A 23,787-nucleotide genomic window follows, 5' to 3' on the forward strand; every position below is an offset into this window, starting at 1 on the left:
AAAGGATAAAGGTAACAAAATATGAGAATAATCAAATTATTAAAAGATCAAGACACAAATTTTTTTTTTTTTTTGAATCACATGGGAGAAGAAACTTTACAACTATTCACCAATGCTAGCATATATTTTTGAAGCTTTTAGAGGGACTATATAAATAACATTGACTTTGAATTACAATTGTCCCTTTCAATTCACCCCCAAACTCATTTCTTTGTGTACTTGGGTGGTGAATTACTTTACATACCATAATTGAATTTGCTAGCCTTTTTACTTTAGTCACTTCTCCCAACTAATTATTATTATTATTATTATTATTTTAAGTGTATCTATCACTCAAAGAATTATTCTCATGGAGGGGAGGTAAGTGTTTGGGTTTATGGCTAGGCATTAATGTGGGTTCCAAAGAAATAAGAGAGATAAATATAGGCTCAAATTGGTTCCAAAAGGAAATTTTGCAGTGAGGTTGGCTAAGGTTAAAATATGGGTTTAAAATTCAAAGAATGCCTAGATCATTTCTTTTTCAAGTGTATGCTATGATTTCACCTTGAAAGGTTTAGAAAGATTGTTCTAGGATTGGTGAGACATCAATTAGCTACTTCTCACCCTAGAGTTTTCTCTAGGCACTCAAAGTCAATGCAATTGATTGGGTGGCCCTTGGCTAAGAAGATATAAACTAAAGCAAGAATCTAATAACTTTGCACCTATCTAGAACTTTCAATCCATCAAACCCTTCTAAAAGTAAGCTCAATTGCTCTTCAAAGTAATTCTCAATCCTATAAGGACAAGGTAAAAATTTATTTTTATGATATGCATGATCCTAAAATGAATGCATAAATCAAATTAATACTAAGTGTAATCTATATGAAAACTATATGCAAATGTATGTATATGAGTATAGACATGTGTGTGGTATATGTATAAGTGTATGGATTATCTATATATGGATGAATGAAATGCAATAAATGAATGAATGAAAATTTTAAAGAAAATTTTAAAAATTTTGCAAAAATTTTTCCCTCACCCCCAAACTCAAATGAAACATTGTCCTCAATTTCTAAAATGAATGCAAAGATGGGCAAAATTGTGTGAACTAATCAATTAATGAAATATATACAATTGGGGATTAAATCAATATAAGCTCAAGTATTTCAAAATTAGCTCAAAATGATATTAACAATGAAGCTTTAGAAAGAAAAATGTGAAAAAGTATCCCAAATGTATGAATTTACACTGCTTAAGATGTTGCTTAACCTGTTGCGTAGGGTAAGCAAAAGCATAAGCATTGGCAACAAACTATAAGCATTGGCAACATACCATAAACATAAATAGTAGAAGGGTAAGCCGTTACCTCAAAATGATGTTAAACATATGTAGCTCAAAGTAAATTGTGCAACTCATCAATATCAACAAAATTAGGACTGAATAAAAGATAAAGTATAAAAATAATGTGCAAGAAGATGAAATAAATGTAATGAAATAAGATCTAACAGTTAAATCAAGAATTAAACTAAAAAGCATTCATAGAATAACTATATCCATATCAGAAGATAAAATAGAATAAACTAAACTAAAGGAAATGAATGTAAATATAATCATAAAAACTAATTACCAAAGTATTACAAGTATTACTAAAGTTTGAAGATTAAAATAAACAGATTACAAAATAAACCTAAAACAGAAACTAAAACTGAATTGAAGAACTAAAACTAGTACTAAACTATCACATCGTTCAAGCTCTGCTGTCAAGGTTTTACTGTTGTTCAGCTTGTTGCTGGTGGGTCTACTAGTGGCACAAGACATTTTGCTGGGGTAAGCACAAAATTACTTAAGGTTAAGCATGACTTGCATAGGGTAGTTGCTTAGGTTAAGCATGTAGCAATTGCTGAAATTAAAGATTCTGGGTAATGTTTAGGGTCTGCACAAATTTGCTTAGGGTTAAGCAAGATTTGCCTAAGGTACAACTTAGGGTAAGCATGCAGCAATTGATGAACTAACGATTCTGGTGTTGCTTAGGGTCAATCACAAATTTGCTTAGGGTCAAGCAGAATTTGCATAGGGTTAAGCAGAATTTGCATAGGATACAGCTTAGTAAGCAACATCATCAGCAAGTTTCGGCAGGTTTTGGGAAAAATTGTGATTTTACTTACCAAAAACAGTCCAAATGCTATGGAATGCTATCATGACCCTCAGCAATTACCAAATACACACAAACACCATAAAATTAAAGAATTTTAGCTCATCATCTCTCATAAACTTATCAAACATAACACAATCATGAAGGAATTGAAAGGCAAACAGCTTAAATTAGGCATGGATTGTAATTACCTTTCTGTAACCCAACGAAATGGTTTTATTTCTAAGCTTATACCCAAAGCACATTTTCAGCAGCATTTGAGATAGGTTCCAAACATTCAAAAATTGCAGAGAAAACATAGAAATTGACTTCTTAAGCAGCATGAACAGTAGCGTGAACAGTAACAAAATTTAGCAGACTACAAAAACTAGCAGCAATTCAAACAAAAACATGCAAATTCTAACAGACTACAAAAACTATATATACACTAAAAGGTAAAACTTAATAAATACTATTTTTGCACTTTAATAAAGCTCACATCAGTCCTAAATATCAAAATTGATCCTCATTCAAGTTGCATTTCACAGAATTTACACAAGACACAAAATTAAACATGTGCTATCAAGTAGATTACAATATCAGCAATTTAGCACAAGTTTAAAAGTGTTACTGTTCACAGGTACTGGATAAAGTGCAGTATTTTGCTTTATACTTGCTCTCTTTCAATTCTTTATTTTTGCTATAAGTGTCAATTTGCCCAATCTTCATGAATGACCTACAAAAGATAAACAAATGTCACTTTTGAGTTTAATGAGGGCAAAACTCAAAAACTCAAAAAAAAAAAAAAGAAAACAAACAAACTACTAAAAGTAAACTTCGGTTGCCTCCCAATAAGCGCTTGTTTAAGGTCATTAGCTTGACCCCTTCAGATATGCTAATCAAAAAGTGGCTTCCTTCCATAATAATTATCATATAATATGACATATGGGTCTTGATGTAAAGTGTCATCAAGATTGGCCAGATTTGAAGCAAATTTCCATGTAGCATGAACAACACTTGGAGTTGAATCACATGCTTGGGTTGAAGAAAGCTTTAGCTCATGTAGGATATAAAATGATGAAGGAGGTATCCATGAGAGAAAAGGGTCTTCTGGTGGTGTATGTGAAAGATCCATCAATGAGCTCAAGTTGATGGTTTTATCAATTTCCTCAACCACCAACTTCTTTTCTAACTCATTTCCATATAAGCCCTCTTCCAATGACTCTCCAAGGATAAAAGAGTTGTTTCCTTCAACTTTAAGTTCTATTTCTTCTTCAAGTAACTCATTTTCTTGTGGAAACTCTATTGGTAACTCATCTTTAAGGGATTTTTCTTTTTCTGATTGAGGCTCTCCACTTCTTCTGCAGATTCAAATTCCCATGAAGCATTATCATAGCTTAACCCATTGTCCCCAGCTTGAGTATTTTGTTCCTCCTCATAAACTCCATTCATCATCTTAATTGATAGCTCATTTTTTTTCATTGATGTTTCAAGATCATCCAATTTAGCTACCATCTCTTTAAGTTTCATTCCTTGATCTTCTTGAATCTTCAATAATTGGTTAAAGAGATTTTCAAATTTATCTTCTGCCTCTTCATGTCCCACTCCCTTCTCTTCTTCAAACTCAAATGATTGGTGTAAAATATTGGGTTGTTTGTGGTATGGGGGATATTGGTGACTCCAACCCTGCAGTGAAGGGTCCCAATGCTAATGGTAATCAAAATTTGCCATGTCACTCAACAAGTGAATGACATCCTCATGACCTCTTTGAAGAACATGATCACCAGTTGCCCAAGCTCCATAATCTACCCAATTTCTTGTCGCTTCATCCAAACCATCATAGAAACAAAGAATTAGAGACTAATTTGAAAGGTTGTGGTTGGAAAATCTCTCTACCATATCATTAAATCTTCCCCAAGCAGCATAAAAGGGCTCCAAGTGCAATTGAGCAAAACTTGTGAAGACTTGTGCATGAAACATTTTGAAATACCTCACAAGATAAGCAAATGGAAACAAAATTAGAAATATAAAAGAAAATTTTAAAAACAAAAACACAAAGTAAAGTAATAATAAAAGAAAATAAAAAAGAAAATGTCTAAAATAACCAAACAACCAAATCATCTAATATCAAACAACAACTCCCCGGCAACGGCGCCAAAAACTTGATGTGGCGAATCCGCAAGTATACGGGTCGTCTCAAGTAATAAAGTGATGAATCAAGTATTGTTCCCACGAGGATTTGACGTTTGATTACCAAACTATGAATGAAGCGATTATTTGGGCTAATGATTGATGAATAAATGGTAAATGTAAACAAGCAAGGGAAATTGATTAATCTAATTGAAATGGGTAAAGAGCAAACAAATAAATTCTAGATCTAGTTTTCAATTAAACTAAATTAACAATGGGTAATTCAAATTAAAGTCTAATTATGTTAAAAGTGATTCCAGAGTTGGGGGTTTATGCATAAATTAATTGGGATTTGTCTTGGGCATTCCAATTTTTAGGGAAAAATAGAGTTTGAAGGAAATTAATTCTAAATTCCTTTGATATCTTTTTCAAGCAAACCAAAGTGTGTTCTAAAATAACCAAACCTACTTTCGTATATTATTTGATTACTTTAAAACCCATTAAGTTTTGTAACCAATAATTAATTCCTCTTAAAATCCTAGTTTATTTCTAAATCTAGGTGATTTTAAGTTCCAATCCTTGATTATCTATCAATGACTTTCACCTTTCGGTCCTTCAATCAAAGATTAACACAATACCCAATGGGTACCAACATTAGGCAAGTAAATCAAGCACACAAGGAATGAATCAAAACTCATATTTATGTAAAATAAGGAAATACCCAGTCCAAATCCACAAATTAATCTAAAACATATTTTCCAACTCTGAAATCTAAAGAGTTTACTCGCTCATGATGGTATTTACAAGAAATATTGATGGAAAAGTAAGAAAAACATGATAAGAGGACTGAAATAGAAAAACCCAGGTGGAAGAACCAAAGTCTCTGGTTTCTAGAGCTCCAAAACTGGTGCAGCAGCTCCTCCCCAAGAGAAAATGGCGTCTCCTCTCTCTCTTTCTATTAAATTTTCTTTCCTTTTTGTCTTTCCTCTCTTTCCACTTGTCGCAAAAATTAGGAAATGATGAATTTATATGGTCCCAAAAAGCTGCCCTAAAAGTAAATAAGAGCCAAGGAGTGGATAGGAAATGATGTGTAAAATTATCCAAGTCAGCAGCATTTTTCACGTTCTGGGCAGTCTGCTTAGGATTCGGCTTAACCCTAAGCAGCTTCTTAGCAAATTTTAGCCTCTGGTCGCACTGTCTGTTTAAGGTTAAGCAGACCCTCAGCAAATCTCGACAGACTTAGAGTAAAATAAACTTTTATGCTCTTGCTTGACTTGTGCTGCACCTTAAGCACTGCCGCTTTACCCTAAGCAGGATCTTAAGCAAAGTCTCAAGCAAATTTCGGCTAACTTGCTCTTTCAAGACTTGATTTCTTCAACTTTCCTCTATGCTTAAAGAACTCCAAATTTCTTTAAATCACTTCCTAATGCACTCATTGATCTTTGATTTGCCACAAAATCCTATCAAAAATAACAAAATTACAAAAATCAAATATAAAGTATCTAAAGTTAACAAATAAGCTAAAATAAAGCTAAAAACATAAAATATACTAAAATATAAGGGCAAAATGGATGCAAAACTACCCTAAAATGCCTATATGAAAAATGAGTGTAACACCTGTAGATTACAGTACCGACATGGGATTATTGTGTAGGGCTGCATGTATCCCCGTGGTGCTCTATGATGAAGGTGGTTATAGACAGCCTTTGTTTTGGTGCAGTTATGCCAGAACAGAGTTCTATTTCTGTAGAAGAGTTTGAAACTCCTAGTTAAGGGTTTAAATCCTTGAGCTAAAGTATCAAAGATCACAACTGGGTGGTAGCCAAAGTCAATGACTTGGTTACTCTCACATGAGCTAGAATTGTATCAGGAGTTACCATAAGACTAAAGGTTTCAGTTTAGTTGCAAAGTAAAGATAACATCTACAGAGTGAGACCATCTGGTCTTCGATATGGGATCTTGAACAGTTTTTGCATTACAATAGATGTTTTGCCTAAAGTTTAGTAAGAATAGTATATCCTTTGTATATCAGTGAGGTACAAAATACAACCTTGCTGCCTCAAGGAGATCGAAGGCTAGGAATAATGTTCATAGCCCATGAGATGATGTTTTAGGAAATTTTAAAATTTGATAAGAGAGTAGATAGCCTTATATAATTGTGGCAATAAAGTAGATGTAGTACCTCTCTTACTATCAGATGTGTTACAAAGTATGATAATATCCCTCAAGTGAGATAGTAGATTGCTATTAGTGTTGGTGACTAACTAAATGGCATCCCAGTTAGAACTGTAAGCTGTGATAGAGAGTTGTTGGTTCAGATATCATAAAGAGGACACAAATCCCACCATGGGAATCATAAGTGATAAGATGTTGAAGTACGTAAAGCTTTTGAGTTAATGATAGCTTTGGGTACATAGTACCTTAAGTTGGCTATTTAAGTTGAAATGAGAAAATAGAATCCCTATAAATCTCCATCTCGAGGTAGTAGAGGGTAGTCTGTAGTCTAATGGGCAGAAATAGAGATTACACAGTGAATGTTCAACTACTATTCCTTGAGTTCCTTCTTAGCTTCTTATTGCTCAAGAAAAGAGTATACTCTAAATAGAATAATGTTAAGGGTGATGATATTAAAACTCATTAAAAGGTTTTTGGCACTTCAATTATAAATTTTATTCTTAAAATTAAATTGCCCATATATATAAAGTACTTTCCTTTAATCATAAAAAAATATTTTTCAGCTAGTTTTTGGCACTCCTATAATAATTAAAATTTATCATATTAACTTTCCAAAATTTTATTTTTGTGAATTCAGTTTTCTTAACCAGAAAAATTAAATGATCAAATAAAAAATAAACTTTGTAAAGGAAGAAAAATTTTAAAAAATACAAACTATATAAAGTTTCTATTTTTAATTTTTAAAATATAATTTTAATAGTCAAAACTAAAAATAAAAACGAATTAGTACTTAATCGTATAGAAAATAATATCATAAAAAGTTAATTTTAATTAAAATTATATTATTGTTATTATTATTAATTTAAACATACTATTTTGTTATTTTTAAGTATATTTTTATAATATATTTATAAAAATAAAAAATATATGCTTGAAAACTTAAAATATTTTAATATTTTTTTTTCTAAAAATAGTAAAATTTATATTTTATACATTGACATTTTGACTCAACCTATTAAATTTAAAGATTCTAATTTATGTTATAAGAAAAAAACTTAAACAAATATTGTAAAATATAAAAGAAATTAAAATTTTATAAAGACAAGAGAGAACGATGAAACTGATGCAAAATTTACTGACCGTCTTAAGGATTGGGATAGTAAAAATCATCAGATCATTACCTGGTTTCGCAATACGTCTGTCTCGTCCATCCACATCCAATTTGCTAATTATGACTCTGCAAAAGAAATCTGAAATTTTTTTGCTAATCGATATCAGACCACTGGACTTGCCCACTATTATCAATTGTGGACTACTCTTCATAATCTGAAACAAGAAGCAGGTCAATCTGTGAATGATTTTCTTGCCCAGGTCCAACCCATTTGGAATCAAATATCTCAGGCCAAAATCAGTGAAGATCGTCTTCATCTCATTCAAGTTTTAATGGCTCTTCGATCAGAATATGAGGCCGTTCAAGCGTCCCTGATTTCAATCTGTAATTATGCTACACAAATCTCCTATAATCATGCTAATTACTGTAATTATGCTACACAAATCTCCTATAATCATGCTAATTGCTGTAATTATGCTAACACTAATAATTTTATTAACTAAATATTTACCATTTTAAAATTTATAAAATTAATTTTAAATGATTGTAGCATTAATCGTTACTGAACAGTTTTATGTAAAAGAGTCATTCTAGCTTAGATCATAAAATATAATCTTTTTAAAATGAATTTTTGCTCAATAAACATAATGTTTACATAAAATCTAGTGAAAAAAATTCCAACAAAATAAATCTATGAACAAAAGAAAAACATGTAAAAAGTTGTACTTTCCATTAAATGAGATTTTAAAGTTGTGGCATGCACATTGGCACAAAAAATTCAACTTTCAAGTCAGTATTTATCCCCTTTTTCTATCGGTCAAATTGAAAAATCAATACTTTAAAGTATACCTTATCTCCATTCCAAAGTCATTTAACCTTGCTATCTTCCAAATTGAGTAAAACAAGGTTCTCCATGGAAAAACATAAAGGCATAGAACTATAAGGATATTCCTCCCAATGGGATAAATTTTAACAACTATCCCTGAACATATATAGTTGTAACATTATAATCCTTTAACTTTAAAATGTAACATAAAACTCCCTAAACTTTCAAATTTTGTACAGTAAAATCCCTCTGACTTTTAATTACTAATTTTTCTGTTAGAAATTGATGTGAATAGCTCCCGCGTGGCGCTTAGTCAACATTTCTCTCTCCTTTTTTATGCAAAGCGTAAAATTATTCTCTTTATGCATGAAAAATTATTCTGTTTATAGAGAGAAAAATGATTCAATTTACACATGGCTTGAGAGAGAAAAGAGAAATACTGACTAAGCTCCATGTTAAAACTGTCCAGGTCAGCGTCTAATTGAAAAACTGGTAATTGAAGGTTAGAGGGATTTTACTGTGCAAAATTTGAAAGTTGATGGGGTTTTATGTTACATTTTTAAGTTGAAGGACTGTAATGTTACAACTAGATAAGTTTAGGAACAGTTGTCAAAATTTATCCCTCCCAATGTAGTAAACTCAACTTGTTAGGAAGATGCTGCAGATGATTCTTTTTAGCATATTCAAATATGAAGGTTTCACGAGTCGAGTGCTTTTTATTTGAATGCCAAAAAATTTGAGTAATCTTAAGTTAGGCATTTGTGAGAAGATTGCAGAATTCAAGCGTGTCATTCCCATTTTAGAAGTATCCAAGCATATCCCTTCCACTGCTTTGTTCACCTAATACAAAGAATAAAAAGCTATGAGTATACAGGACAAATGAATAAAAAAAGATTTTTCTTGTCTTACCTTCTTAGTTGCCAAGATATCACAAATTTTTGTGAATTCCCATAATCTACCATGTTCATGCCGAGCAATATGTTGACCCATTTGTTGTATCAAATCATGCATCTCTAACTTATTATTAACAACAATTACGAGGCACTTTTCCACTAAATGAATTATTCCCAAACTTGGAGTAAGATCACATCCGTCTAGTATATCTTCTACACAGTCTTTATCTTGGCCCTTGAAAAAGCATGCTATATCAAGAAATATAGCCTTTTCTGTTTGCTCTAGCGAATCATAACTTATTTTTAATATTTTATGAATTTTGGATAGAGGAACTTTTTTAGTTCTTTCAATACAATTTCCCATTCCTTTGGAGATCTTTTGCATAGATGTGAACCCAAAACTTTTAGGGCTAAAGGAACACCTTTAGCATAGTTTACCGCCCTTTCTGCTAACTTCATAAACTCCTCTGGAGGATGCTCTTGTTTAAAGGCTTTCACACTCAATAATTGAAGAGCATCACAATAATTTAATCCCTCAACCTTATATATTTGATCAACTCCACCAACAAGTACTTCTTTTTTAAAAAAAATAAAGTGAATTAAAAAAATATATATTTTTTTTTTAAAAAATAATAAATAATAATAAAATAGATTTTAAACAAATGATATATTTTACATGAAAGTAATATGATTTCTTGTTTCCTTCTTAAAGTCTTATTAAAAGGACCTATACTCATGTCTTACAAAAGGACCTAGCTACATTCCTACTCTAATTTTTTTATTTACTTCTTGATTTCTTACAAAAAGACCTACAATCCCTTCTAATTTCTTAGTTCCTTCTTGAAGGCTAACAAAAGAACCTACACTTCCTTTTTGGAATCTTACAAATGGACTTATACTTTTGCTCTAATTTTTTTTATTCTTTCTTGGAGCTTTACAAAAAGATCTACACTTTGCCATACTTTAATTTCTCAATTTCTTATTGGAGTTTTACGAAAGGACCCATAATCTGCTTTATTTTTTTTTATTTTGTTCCTTCTTATAATCCTACAAAAAGGACCTACACCCATACTATTATTTCTTAGGTTCCTTCTTAGAGTTTTACAAAAAGACCTATATTCATACTCTAATTTCTTTACATGAGATTGCGTTATCAATGCAATTAACTATACTAACCTAGGCCTTGTACCTTCTTCAGATTTTTTTTTTCTACCTTTTAAATACCAACAAGAAAAGGTATATATATATATATATATATATATATTAAACAAAAGAAAATTGCATTAAGATAAATCATCGTAAGAAATCGTGAGTGACAAGACCTCACTTCTGGAGATTAAACTAAAAACTAAATTATGTGTTACGCAATGGACAACAGTGTTCTGATTTACAAATAAGAAAATTTACAATCAGTGACAATAGAATCAACAATAAGAGAGATAAGGCTGTTCGGAGTGGGGAGCTTGTACCAGCAGCAAAGAATCAGACTCTTAAAATTACATTGCGAAAGCCATTACAATTACGTGTGCCACACCATACACCTGATTATCAAATAATCAAAGCTCCTCCAATAAAATCGAAGCATCTTCCAAGGAATCTCAGCGACTGCATCCAGAGAGACACAAATCAAAACATATCCATATTCAACGTTAAATATCTTAGAAGTATCTAAAACAAGCTTCATGATACAAAGCGGGCAGAAAGGTGACAGGCAAGAAATATATTAGCACTTCAAAAATCTGATAATCTCAATTCTTGACCTGCTTTTGCCCATAAATATGTGCTACAAGAAACTTTACAAGAGATCCACTAAAAGGATAATTGCAATTCTGCTAGTAATTGTTGACAAGAAATACTAGCATAGTGAACTGCTTGATTTGTTTCTAATGCTAATGGTTTACGGTCAAGGTATAAGTGAACAGAGAGCAAAGGAAACGCCACAAGAGGGTCATCAAATCTTAGAAACATGAACTATGCATTGACTGTTTATATTTCTTGATTGAGCATTGACCACGAGCCACATGCATCATTCCTTTTACGCAACTGCAAGTATTTAAGATGGACAAAATTTCCTGCTTGCCACTGTAATATTCTTGAGTGGCCTTATAAGTGACAACATTAGGCTTGATTCCCTACTTAGTTATCTCATCAAATAAAGTCATAGCAGATTTCACTAATCCATTCTTGCACAGGGCATCTATAAGTGCAGCATAAGGAACAACATCAGCATTCAATCAAGGTTGAATAAGTTAATAAATTAGGTAATATGCATGCCCCTTTCATCAATCAAGCTAAGAACTTCTTGGAGAGAGAGCTTCAGCGATTTTCGGATCAGGTGGACCAAGAAGCTCAATTTAGCAAGTCTTAATCAGCTGTCCTCTCTAATCACAAAGAACCCAACCAGCTCAATTTTGTTATGATCCTGACTGGGAGAAGCATCTGTATTGCATTTCAAGAATCCCGAAGCAGGCTTGTGCCATATCAACAAATCAGCCACAGAAACTGTCGAAGAGTAGTCAAAATGGGATGGATGGTCACTAACTTTGGTAGCTAACCACTGACTCAAGAAGGAGGAAGCAGAGCTTGTAATCTGATTAGAATTCCAAAGCACTTCGTTCTTGTTTTTCCAAAGAGACCAAATTAGAGTGCATCTTCTGTGAGGAAACTCAATTATAGTCACACGAATAGGCTCACAACCTGAGTTAACACAAAGTCACTACCACTGCATCTGTTGTGAGGAAACCCCATATCTCATTTGGTGGATCAGACCAGAATTGAACGTCATGAGCTACAGAATGCAATTTCACATAAGAGCCTTAATTTCAATGCCACAAGTTTCAATGTGCTAAAGAATCAGCAATACAATTCTTCTCCTGAAAACATAAACTAAGTACACTCCATCAATAAAGGAAATCATGTTAGAGATGAAACTTTAGCTTAAAAAAGTTGAATAGACATACACATATTTCATGATCCATGCAAGAAATTGAATATAAATGCGAATAAAAAGGATTTCATGAACTCCTTTATTCTCCTATACCATTCCATGAACTCCATACCATCCATATCCATGTGAAGATTATTTGTCAATAAGTTTTAATGTCTATAAATTATTTTTAGGACTATAAGGAGCAGTGATATTGAGATTGTTTTAAGGACCTCAATCAAACCAAAAGGAAAGAAAAAACAAACAAACAACACCACTGAAGGGAAGCATAGGGAAAAAAGGGACAACAATGATGGTGAGCATTAGTGATCAGCAAAAGCAGAACCTGAGATTTGGCAAATGATTGCATGGTTTTGCAACTGACAGCGGGAATTACACGACTGAATTATTTATTAAAATTTGTCATTCATCCTTATGTTAAAACCACCTTTCTCCATCCCATATGTCAATTATTCAACAAATTCTGGAATAAATCACTTCACAATTAGGACAAATAGAACACAAATTTAGCAATCAAATAAATTGGTTTACTAATTAAGAAGTTGATGATTTTAGCTTTATAAACAGAGTAATTCATAATCCCACTGAATTAATGCACCAAATAAAAAATCATGGCTAGAGGGTATGATTAAAATGGATTTGGCCAAGAGCACTAAAATATAATAATCAGAGATTGGTCCTCAAAGAATCCAACAAAAATCAAATAGAAGTAAAAAAAAAATGCAATATGAATTTTTTTTTTCTTTCTTTCTTTTTTTGTGGATCCTTACCCTAAATAAAGCAAAGATCTTAAAAGAAGGCACACACTCCCTTCAAAGTTGGTTTTGATGAAAGAAAGAGCTACATAAGATCAGTTAACAGCTGCCTAAAGGAAGGTTTATAATTTAATAGCTAGCAAAAGGTTTGGAATCTTCATCAAAGGAAAAAAAAAAAAAGAAATCATCAAATACAAAACCAAGATTTTTTACTCGTTTTTTCTTTAACTAGCATACAAAGCAAAGGACTAGATTTTTGTTTCTGAGGTAACACAAACCCAAGAGCTGCTTCTACTTTGCAGTTCATTCTTTCCCCACTTACCAACTTAATCTCAGAAAGAGTGTTAGAAAATTTTCATGGTCCTACGAACTTAACTAGCATAGCCACCAAGAGGAAAATCACGAAGCACTATGTTGAAACTTACTAGAGGAGGTAACAACCTTAACAAGTGTCAAAATGGGTTTGTGAGTTTATTTTTCCTCTTCATTTTCAGCCACCCAAAATTTTCCACAGAAGAGGGTGAAGCATAATAAACATACATTAAACATTCTCTAATGGTAAGAAGAGATCTACATGATAAACAATAACATGGACAAACATAGAAAGAAACATCACAGCACAGGCACGTACACAAATTTAAATACTATATACGCATAGGAAGAGCAAGGAAGAACAGAGTCAAGGAATCAACTCTACGTATAAAACTCCTTTCTTCCAAATGCGTAATATTATGACTATGGACAGTTGGACAATAATTGAGGTGTTATTGGTGCCAGCTACAAATTTTAAAAAATTTATAATTGTAGACAAATTGCCTGGAAAGAGATCATGTAATTTTCTCTCAAAGAGGTGAAGGAACAAAAAGAAAAAAGGTCAAAGAAAAAGTAGAGGGTGAACCAAAAGAAGAAAGTAACGTTGACATATGGGTTCAATCATATACAACATAGCAAATGTTCAGCATAACATATTATGCAGATTTTAAATAATAGAATCAAGATTCAAATGCCCAAGTTTCTGCAACTAGCGATTCAAACTTCTTTTGAGAAGCAAATTTTACAAATAAGGAATAGATTGTGCAGCATTAGATCATAAAAGCAACTCACCTGAAATGGAAGACTTATAGTCGCTAATTAAGTTTGTGCAAGAGAGGGAGAAATTGGAGGCTACAAAAACCGTAGAGCTTCTGAATCATTGAGTGGAGAAGAGAAATGGAAGCTGACAGTCAAAAAAATGTGGCATAAGAGAAGCAGTTCTTGAGAAAAGAAAAACGAAAAGGAAAAATAAATCACAAGCGGTAGAAATTGTTAATTAGTATCTTGGGATTTCTTTTACTGGAGGATGAAGAGATTGGTTCATATAGAATTCCAAATAAAATCAATTATAAAGCAGCAAATGAGTTTTCATTGCAAGTGTGGGATAAACTGAGAAACACAGTTCCCATTGTCTCTGAGGAAGAATTAATGAATTACAAATAGAAGTGATGTGATTTCTATATCAATATATGCATCTTTACCACTTTATGTGACATGCAAAATACTTCTACTCATAAGATTACTATGTGTTCGTAATTTCACCAAAGGGACAATTTTGGAAATCTAAGTCGATGTAATCAAAGACAGAATAAGAAATAAATTCACATTTTACAAAACTACTTTACAGACCAAGAAAATTAATTGAACTGAAATTACTCTCTGAAAGATAAAGGAACCGGACAAACCAAAATTCGGAATTATGTTCTTTTGAAAAATAACCAAAGTAAAGAACTAATTGAATTGAATTAAACCGAAATAATTGGTTCTATTCATTTTAATCCATTGGTTCTTCAAATCTCAATAACCAAAACAAAACAAATCCAATATTACAGATCACAAGAGTCGAAACAAATCAAACATAAATCTTTAGATTTCAAAGCAAATCCAACACTACAGATCAGAATAAATTACCAATATCATCCAAAAATAACAAAATCACAAGAGAGAGAAGGGTTGGTATCGGAAACGACTCTGGAAACGTACTGGCAAGATGGAGAAGGCCGAGGTTAGCGTAGAGTGAGTCTGGAAGACGCCACTGAAGTCGCGACAGATGGGCTCGTGAGACTCGCCAGATCAGAAAGTTGATGCCCAAAACAAATGAGACTCGACAGATCAGATAGTTGATGCCCAGATTTGGAAGACGTCGACGCAGCTTGCTGGTGGTGATAGGGACAAAAGAGCCAAGATCAGAGAAAAAGAAAGTAAAGAAGAAGAAATAGAATGCGAATTAGAGACGTATGCGAAGATTTCAGTTTTTTAATTTAATAATATAACCAAATCAAAATACCGAAATTTTTTTTTAATTTTAATTAAAACTGAAAAAATAGAATAAAATCAATTTGGTTTAATTTTTTATTTAAACCGAAGAATCTCATTCAAATTTCAAATCATCATTAATAGCATTTTAATTAGATTAGATATGTAAGAGTTTGAATGCCAAAACATTGTCATATATCAAAAGAATGTAAAAATACAAAAATGGAGGTGACTTACAGGGAAATATAGCCGCAAACCCTAGTTATCCACAATTAGTAGGGACGGATTTCAAAGAAATTTGTAGAATTTGGGAGCAAATTCTCATGAAGAACTTGAAGAAACCATAGTAGCGTCGTAGTTAATCCCATCCTGAGCATTTGAAAAGTAATCTTCCATAGAGGACTTTTGCCTCAATCTTTTAGTCTGTGTTTCCACCTCCTGGTTGCCATTGATATTACTGGAGTAGAAGTCTTTCCTGCTTCTCTTATTGCTGGCATTTGTTGTTTCTTTGAATTGCTCCATAAATTTGGCTTCTCTGCATTTGTAAGGATTGCATTTGTTTAGCTCAACCTTGTCATATAACAAGTGGAACCCAAACCTTTTCACTTCCCACTCTGTCATATAGTTGGAGTCCATATTCTCAGGGTAGAGGTGGAATGATGCCTTGTTCTCCATGTCACAATTTTGTTTGAGCCAATCTAAAGAGGAAATGTCATGGCCATCGTGCCAAAAGATCACATGATCTGATTCTATGGTATTTTCCAAAAAGAAATATTCACTTGTAAAATTGGCCTCTCTGTAGCCATTATTGTTTTTGAAACTGCTTTGACATCTTAAGTGTCCATCCTCATGAAAAACAGGAGCCTTAAGTTCTAGAATAGCACAAAAAACAAAACCCAGGAACATATTATTGAAGCAACCAGGAGGGAACGAAGTTTCTATTAAATGTCCTGGGCCTTCACAGCTCAACCACTCAGGAATTTTGCTTCCGGGTAAACCAACCAAAAAATAAGGATAACTTCTAGCAATGGCTAATTCTTTAATTCTCTGGACAGCATCTGCCATAATGGTGCCACGTGCATTTTGGTCCAAATTTACGCAATTACAAAAATTCAATTCATAACCAATTGATGACGGCAATTCTTCTATTGGAGTATCATTTAGAAACAATACTCCCAATGATGATAAAGAGAAAATGTCAAGGGGAATTTTTACGAGTGCAGTGCCATCTAGATATAGATCTTGTAAAGAGCATAAACCATGTAAAGGAGGCAATTTCTCTAGATTTGAACAGCCCCTGAGATGTAGAGTTTTAAGCCATTTCAATTCACAAATGCTATTTGGGAGACTCTTAAGCTTTTTACATCTCTGCAAATTCAAATCAAAAAGTGAAGAGAGACAACCAATTGATGACGGCAATTCTTCTATTGGAGTATCATCTAGAAACAATAGTCCCAATGATGACAAAGAACCAATGTCAGGAGGAATTTCTACAAGTGCAGTGCCATCTAGATGTAGACCTCTTAAAGAGCGTAAACCATGTAAAGGAGGCAATTTCTCTAGATTTGAACAGCCACTGAGATGTAGATCATGAAGACATTTCAATTCACAAATGCTGTTTGGGAGACTCTTAAGCTTTCTACATCTCTGCAAATTCAAACTAACAAGTGAAGAGAGACAACCAATTGATGACGGCAATTCTTCTATTGGAGTATCATTTAGATACAGTAATTCTAATGATGACAAAGAACCAATGTCAGGAGGAATTTCTACAAGTGCAGTGCCATCCAGATATAGCCCCTTTAAGGAGCATAAACCATATAAAGGAGGCAATTTCTCTAGATTTGAACAGCCCCAGAGTTGTAGAGTCCCAAGACATTTCAATTCACAAATGCTGTTTGGGAGACTATTAAGCTTTTTACAGCTGTGCAAATCCAAACTATCAAGTGAAGAGAGACAACCAATTGATGACGGCAATTCTTCCATTGGAGTATCACTTAGAGACAGTAATACTAATGATGACAAAGAACCAATGTCAGGAGGAATTTCTGCGAGTGCAGTGCCATCTAGATATAGGCTCTTTAAGGAGCATAAACCATATAAAGGAGGCAATTTCTCAAGATATGAACAGCCCCAGAGATTCAGAAGCTTAAGGTGTTTCAATTCGCCAGTGCCATTTGGGAGACTTTTGAGCATTTTACAAAATGCCAAATCTAACTCAACAATACCATCATTTGATGAGGGCAATACTTCTGAACTTTCCATAATCAGCAGAGACATGATGAGATTTGGGCAGAAACTGCTATGAAGACTCATAAAAGTATTGCAATATATAATTCTTGGAAGACTTCTAAGGTTTTCGCAATGGGAAGTACATACGAACACATGATTGTCAAAAAATTGGATAGATGACGGAGACCACTCTTCCACTCCAGAATAATTGAGATATAAATGTTTTATGCCTCTGGGCATTTGTGGAAGACTTCTCAACTTTGTGCAATGAGTTAGATAAAGAGAATGAAGTCTTTTCAGGCACTGAATGGATGATGGAATCTCAATCAAACTCTCACAACCACGAAAATTTATCTCTTCCAGGCTTGTCATCATAGAAAAATCAGGGACTATTTTCAGATGCTTTGAGAAAGCAAGATCAAGAGATTTTAAGTTTGGCAAACACTGCATAACACAAATACACGAAATAATTTTTAACTATAAATTCTCAGAAAGCCCATATATAGACAGTCAGTGGCATAACTATAATTTTTCATAATTTTTTTATCATTCATAATAACATAAAAATATTATATCATTTTTTTCCTATCCATTTTTCATAATTTTAATATGCACTTTCGAAGTAAAATTTATCTTTAGTTAAAATTAAAATTTTAATTAAGTAAATAATAATAATAATAATAATAATTATTATTATTATTATTATTATTATTATGTGTAAAGATAAATATGTTCCTTTATATTTTTCAATTAAATTAATTATTTATATAAACATATTTTTCCTTTAAAGCTTAATTAATTATTACTCTTATACATACTAAGTTTTGGATTAGATTATAATTTGTAGTAGAGAAACTTTCTAATAATTAAATTAAATCATTAGCCTTTCTAAATCATATGATATGCTCAGCCTTTTACTAAAGAAAAAAAAAATATATTAATCACATATGGTATGAATAATGTAAGATTTGTTAACAAAACTTTTACTCAATAATATACAATTATGACTATATTATAGTTAATCCTAAGATTTTCTATTCAATAAATTCAGTAAGTTATTTACAAAATGATAAAAAAAATTATTTAAAATATCTTGAAATTTTTAGATTGGTGATCTGTAAAATTGTTTTTTTTTTTTTTTTTTTTTAAATCTAGGGGCTTAGCAATAAAATTTTTAATTGATGAAATTATAAAGGGAAAAAATAGCAACAAAGACAGATATATATGTAAAGGTTACCTTATCTCCATTCCAGAGCTGTTCCACTTTGCTATTTGGCATGATGAGGTGGACAAGGTTTTCCGCGAAAAAATTTAATGGCAAAGACTTGAAAGGGAATTCCTCCCAATGAAGTAATCTCAACTTGTAAGGAAGACTTTTTAGACAATCTGATCCGCTAGATTCAAATATGAAGCCAGTACCTTCCGTCTTTAACCAGGAACTCCAGTAAAATTTGAGCAGTCTCAAGTTGTGCATTCTTGAGAACACGGCAGGATTCAAATATACCCTTCCAATTGTAGAGATGTCCAAAAATAGGCCTTCAACTACTTTCTTTGCCTAACAATTAACAATTCAAAGGCATAGGAATTTTATATATCAAGACTCAGTAATTTTTCCTTTAAATGATAGAAATTCTTATCTAGACCTAATCTATTATGAATTGAAGATACAAACACGTGGGATCTATGTATTTAATAATTGAATCCCATCATATATCTAGTATCTTAAATTCATAGTAAATCAGATTTAGATAATAAAAATCTAATAAATGATATTATAAAGTTTTTATAGAATTAATTCTCTTACTTACCTTATTATCATTTGTGGCCAACATTTGACAGATATCTGTAGAAATCCATAATCGGTTACCCTTCCGCCGAGCAATATCTTGACCCATTTCCACTATCAAATCGTGCATCTCTAGCTTGCCATGCACAATAGTTATGAGACACTGATCCATTAGACGAATTATTGCCCAATCGTCTAATAAATCTTTTACCCAGCTTTTGTAATATCCTTTGAAGAAACATGCAATATCTAGAAATATGCTCTTTTCCGTTCTATCTAAAGCATTATAACTTATTTTTAAGACTTTCGTAATCTTGCAGTCAGGAAATCTCTTCAGTTTAGTCGATGCACTTTCCCATTCTTCAGGAGTCCTTTTGCACAAATAGGAACCCAAAACTTTGAGAGCTAATGGAACACCTTTACAATAAGTTTGTACCCTTTCGGACAACTCTATATATTCCGCCGGAGGATGCTTCTGTTGGAAGGCTTTCATACTTAACAGCTGAAGAGCATCACTACAATCCAATCCCTTAACCTCATGTATATTTTTATCACTGCTTACGACTTGTTTTAGGACTTGTTTGTCTCTGCTTATTAAAATGATTTTACTTTCCGACCCAAAACAATCATCATCATTTACAGCTAAAGCTTCTAGTTGTTCTGGATCATTAACATCATCAAGAACAGCAAGAACTTTCTTCCGATTAAGTGAATCCTTAATGAAAGTGGGTACCACACTGAGCATTTCTAGATTTCTAATTTCAATCCCCAAGAGTTCCGAAAAAAAGCTTTTTCTTAAATCAACTAGCCCATATTTTTCTGATTTTTCCCTAACATTGCGAAGAAAGCAAAAGCTATCAAATTGATTAGATATTCGACTAACTAGAACTTCAGCTATGGTGGTCTTTCCAATACCACCCATTCCCCAAATTCCTATTATCCGAACATCTTTTGCCTCAATTAGTTTTTCAACAAGTGAATCAATCCCAACTAAGCCCTTAGATTCAACATACGATCTGAGATACAATTTCTTCAGAATTTTGTCAGCGACTTCGTCACATAATTGGGATTCAGGCCTAAAACAATAAGATGAATAGACAATGTAACAAGTCCATGATAATAAATAAAAGAATAGAGAAAGAACATAATTTTAACAACTTGACATCTAACATTGGAGTTACATAACATTGATGAGGGATTAGACAGATCCAATTTTAAGAAACTACTTTAATATATGCCTAAATGTATAGCTCATGCCTTATCGGGCATGTTATCTCCTTTTTAAATTGAATTATACTAATTAGTAATATAATAATCAAATAATTCAAACGAGAACTAAATGGAATACCATAACAAAAATTTTTAAAATAAGCATTTTACCAAGTCCTTCCCAAAAATTGAGTGAAGTTTTTATTATCATTTTGGGATTATAAGTTCTTGGCTGGAAAGTTAATTTAAATTTTTCACAATTAATTTTTATGTTATACAGAAGCAAAGCTGAAAAGAGTTACCTATAGTTATTTGAATCCCATCAACATCAGAGGGTTTTGCACGATAGAAAATGGCCCTATTATAGCATAAAATTAAAAGATAGAAATAATGTAGCCGGATGCTAGAAAGGAAAGGTGGGTTCACAAACGTGAAGCGTCCATTGTATATCCTTTGTAGCAGTTGTGGAGTCCTCTATAATTTGGGATTTTTATTTTAAAATTTTAAGATCAAGTAACTATATAATCTATAGACACCATTGTTCTCTCATCATACACAATCATTGAAATCATTAAATTTCAATTTAATAAAATTATAATTGGCTTCAAAATTATAAAATTTCAGATCTAAATTCAATCGAATCTTTAATAATAATAATAATAATAATAATAATAATAATAATAATAATAATAATACACACAAAAACATTCACACAATATTCTGAATTTGTGTTTTATTGGATAAAATATTTGTAATTGTCCTTCATTTATTAATTAAGTTCTCATTAGGAGATATAATAATTGAAATAAAGTTTAATTTGCTCCCTGTATTTATTAGGGATGTCCAATTTAATCCATTTTTAATTTTTATCTAATTTAACTCAATTTTTTTTAATTTGTCCTTTATTTATTAATTAAGTTCTTACTAGGATATATAATTATAAACAAAGTTAATGACGAATTTGGACAGAGGAACTACTCTGTTAAGGAAATCAAACTTTAAAAAAGTAGAGATTGACCTATGTTTTTTTAACATATTTTAGGGACTAATTTATAAATTACCCTTAGATTTAATTGTTATTGTCATTTAACTATCTAAAGGACCCACGTTAATTATCTTTGCCAATAATTAACCAAAGGCATACTAGTTATGAAGAGTTACATGTAGAAACGGTTTTAAAATCAAATTGATCATTGATCTCCTTACTATTTCACCGTTTTGAAAGGTTTAAACAATTTGATTAAGTAAAAGAAATGGTTAAAAATAATTTAAATTTAGAAAATTTTTATTTTTCTATTGACAATTAAAAATAAATAAAGCAAATTAGATCAAATCAGTTGCCTGGTCTAGTTCCTGATTTAATCAGTGCAACCTGCTAGTTTGGTCCAATACTGAAAATAATTACCTGTTGATGCTGGGAACCCATCCAGATAGATTGCCTGCTTCCGTCAAAGCAATGCTCCACTTCTCCACAACGTCTAAGTTGTGCTTAAATTTTTCTTTAACTTTCCCAAATGCTTCTCCAAATTTCCCGGTCTGTTTTCTAACATCAGAAGGATCTACATGGTAGAAAATGGGAAAAACCCGTAGGCCCATTCTTTCCTTGCAGTCAATTATCTTCACCAGTTCATCTAGACACCACCGAGAGGACGCATAATTTTCTGAGAAAATTACTACAGAAATCTTGGATTCTTCAATCGCTTTCATGAGCGCTGGCGAGATCCCTTCTCCTCTCTCAAGAACATCGTCCATGAATGTCGTAATATTTTTCCGGCACAAAGCAGCATGAAGATGACTAGCAAAATTGTGACGAGTATCAATTCCCCTAAAACTAAGGAAAACATCATAGGTAGTTTTAGAGGAGAAGGCTAAAGATGAAGTAGAAGCCATATTTGACAAGCAGGTTTTGTTTGGTAGGAAAGAAACTAGAGGAATTGCAGAGAAAGCTATAAAAGAATGGTAAACTTGGGCGAAGGCTTTATAGTTGATCAGAATCAAACCACCGATAAGATTTTGTATATTCGAGGAAACTACAATGAACCCACCATTTTCTTTCGCCTATAAGATTTACTACTACTTGGACCACACGCGGAAATGTACCTTAAATTATCAGATAAGATTTATGCGAGATTGTTTTATCTCAAATAATTTATGTAATGTAACTCGTTGGAAGTTTCAATAAGAATTATGAATACAGAATATTGACATTTAAGATAATTAGAAATAAATGAGTTTTCTGTCATTAGGGCAATTCGAGGAAGCTTCAATGGGCAATGCACGAAGCTACCATTTTCCACGCAATCACTATTCTTGCTCTTTCACCTGATGCTGCATAGCATTTTCCTTGGCATACACCCTTTTCTACTAATTGGACCTCACGCCCAAATAAACACATTATACAATATTAATTTTGTAAATTTAATATTATTATATATATTCATGAGATTTTTTTAACTAAAAATAATATTTACTAAATACTAAAAATGATTTACTAAAAAAATCGTTAAGTCCACATGAATTTTCCTTACCATGAATTATTGCTTCTCTTAATGCTGATGGAACCGAAAGGGAACTGACAGACACTAGTTTTTTAAAGCAGCTCTTCTTTAATTTACTGACTTGACTTCGCCTTTGCAGTCTTCTGTCAATTAAATAATTCCATCAAGTTAGTGTGTGCCTGTAAAGGGAAACACAAAGTTCAACAAACCGCAGCAATGGGCCACAACCTTACTCTATGAGCCGAAAGCTAAATAACTTTTTTCACAATTCTTCTATTTATATGTGTTAATTTGCTCAATCCTAATCTGATTAGCAGTCTCACTCAATTTAGAAATAACACTAAAAATAAGAGTTCTACTCTATATAAGAAATATTCTTCTATCATAGTAAGGAATATTTCTCCCACTTAAATTAGAAAAAAGTCTCTCCAAATCCCACTAGGATTTTGAATCATAATTCTAACAGATTTCTTTTTAGAGTCTTGTTATACTCTCTTCTAGCTTCTTGATTCTTTTAAAGTCTTACAAAAATATTCACATTCCTACTCTAATTTCTTAATTCACTTCGCTCTAATTTCTTAATTTTTTCTTAGAATCTTAGAAAAAGACCTACACTCCTACTCTAATTCATTGGTTCCTTTTTGGAGTTTTTTAGTTGGACTGTAAAGTGAATCAATGTGGGTGATGGATCCTTATATGAGATTGTGTTATCAACACTATTAAAATTTTAAAATATAATCAATGAAAGTGGTATTAAAATTATTATTTTAAGATTATAAGTCCTCTAATTTAAATTTCAGTGGAAATCAATTGAAGAATTAAT

General features: G+C 32.1%; 1 protein-coding gene across 9 annotated transcripts; it reads right to left on the reverse strand.

The window, feature by feature from the left end:
• Positions 1 to 10,511: 10,511 nt before the first annotated feature.
• On the reverse strand, positions 10,512 to 22,575 carry LOC110662903 (disease resistance protein RPV1). 9 transcript variants are annotated; one of them, XM_058131432.1, is made up of 7 exons: positions 21,872 to 22,575; positions 19,280 to 20,333; positions 18,709 to 19,026; positions 15,477 to 17,915; positions 14,967 to 15,139; positions 14,055 to 14,166; positions 10,512 to 12,036 (listed from the first exon to the last, which is right to left on the reverse strand). In XM_058131432.1, exons 1-4 carry the CDS (start codon positions 22,354 to 22,356, stop codon positions 15,561 to 15,563), a joined length of 4,212 nt encoding a protein of 1,403 aa, XP_057987415.1. In that variant the 5' UTR covers positions 22,357 to 22,575; the 3' UTR covers positions 10,512 to 12,036; positions 14,055 to 14,166; positions 14,967 to 15,139; positions 15,477 to 15,560. The 9 variants fall into 9 exon arrangements, with proteins under 9 accessions (XP_057987415.1, XP_057987413.1, XP_057987416.1 ...); XM_058131430.1 differs by having other exon boundaries at positions 10,512 to 12,121; XM_058131433.1 differs by having other exon boundaries at positions 10,512 to 12,134.
• Positions 22,576 to 23,787: the final 1,212 nt, after the last annotated feature.

The sequence above is a fragment of the Hevea brasiliensis genome, chromosome 12 (genome assembly GCF_030052815.1).
Source record: "Hevea brasiliensis isolate MT/VB/25A 57/8 chromosome 12, ASM3005281v1, whole genome shotgun sequence".
NCBI classification, from domain to species: domain Eukaryota; kingdom Viridiplantae; phylum Streptophyta; class Magnoliopsida; order Malpighiales; family Euphorbiaceae; genus Hevea; species Hevea brasiliensis.

Bases quoted from the DNA above. Each gene is read 5' to 3' on its own strand.
- LOC110662903 (XM_058131439.1), bottom strand. From the start codon at position 22,356: ATGGCTTCTACTTCATCTTTAGCCTTCTCCTCTAAAACTACCTATGAT. The intron at 19,027-19,279 runs GTAAGTAAGAGA...GTTAATTGTTAG, and splicing joins TGGCCACAAATGATAATAAG to GCAAAGAAAGTAGTTGAAGG. The intron at 17,916-18,708 runs GTAACCTTTACA...TGTGTTATGCAG, and splicing joins AGCTCTGGAATGGAGATAAG to TGTTTGCCAAACTTAAAATC.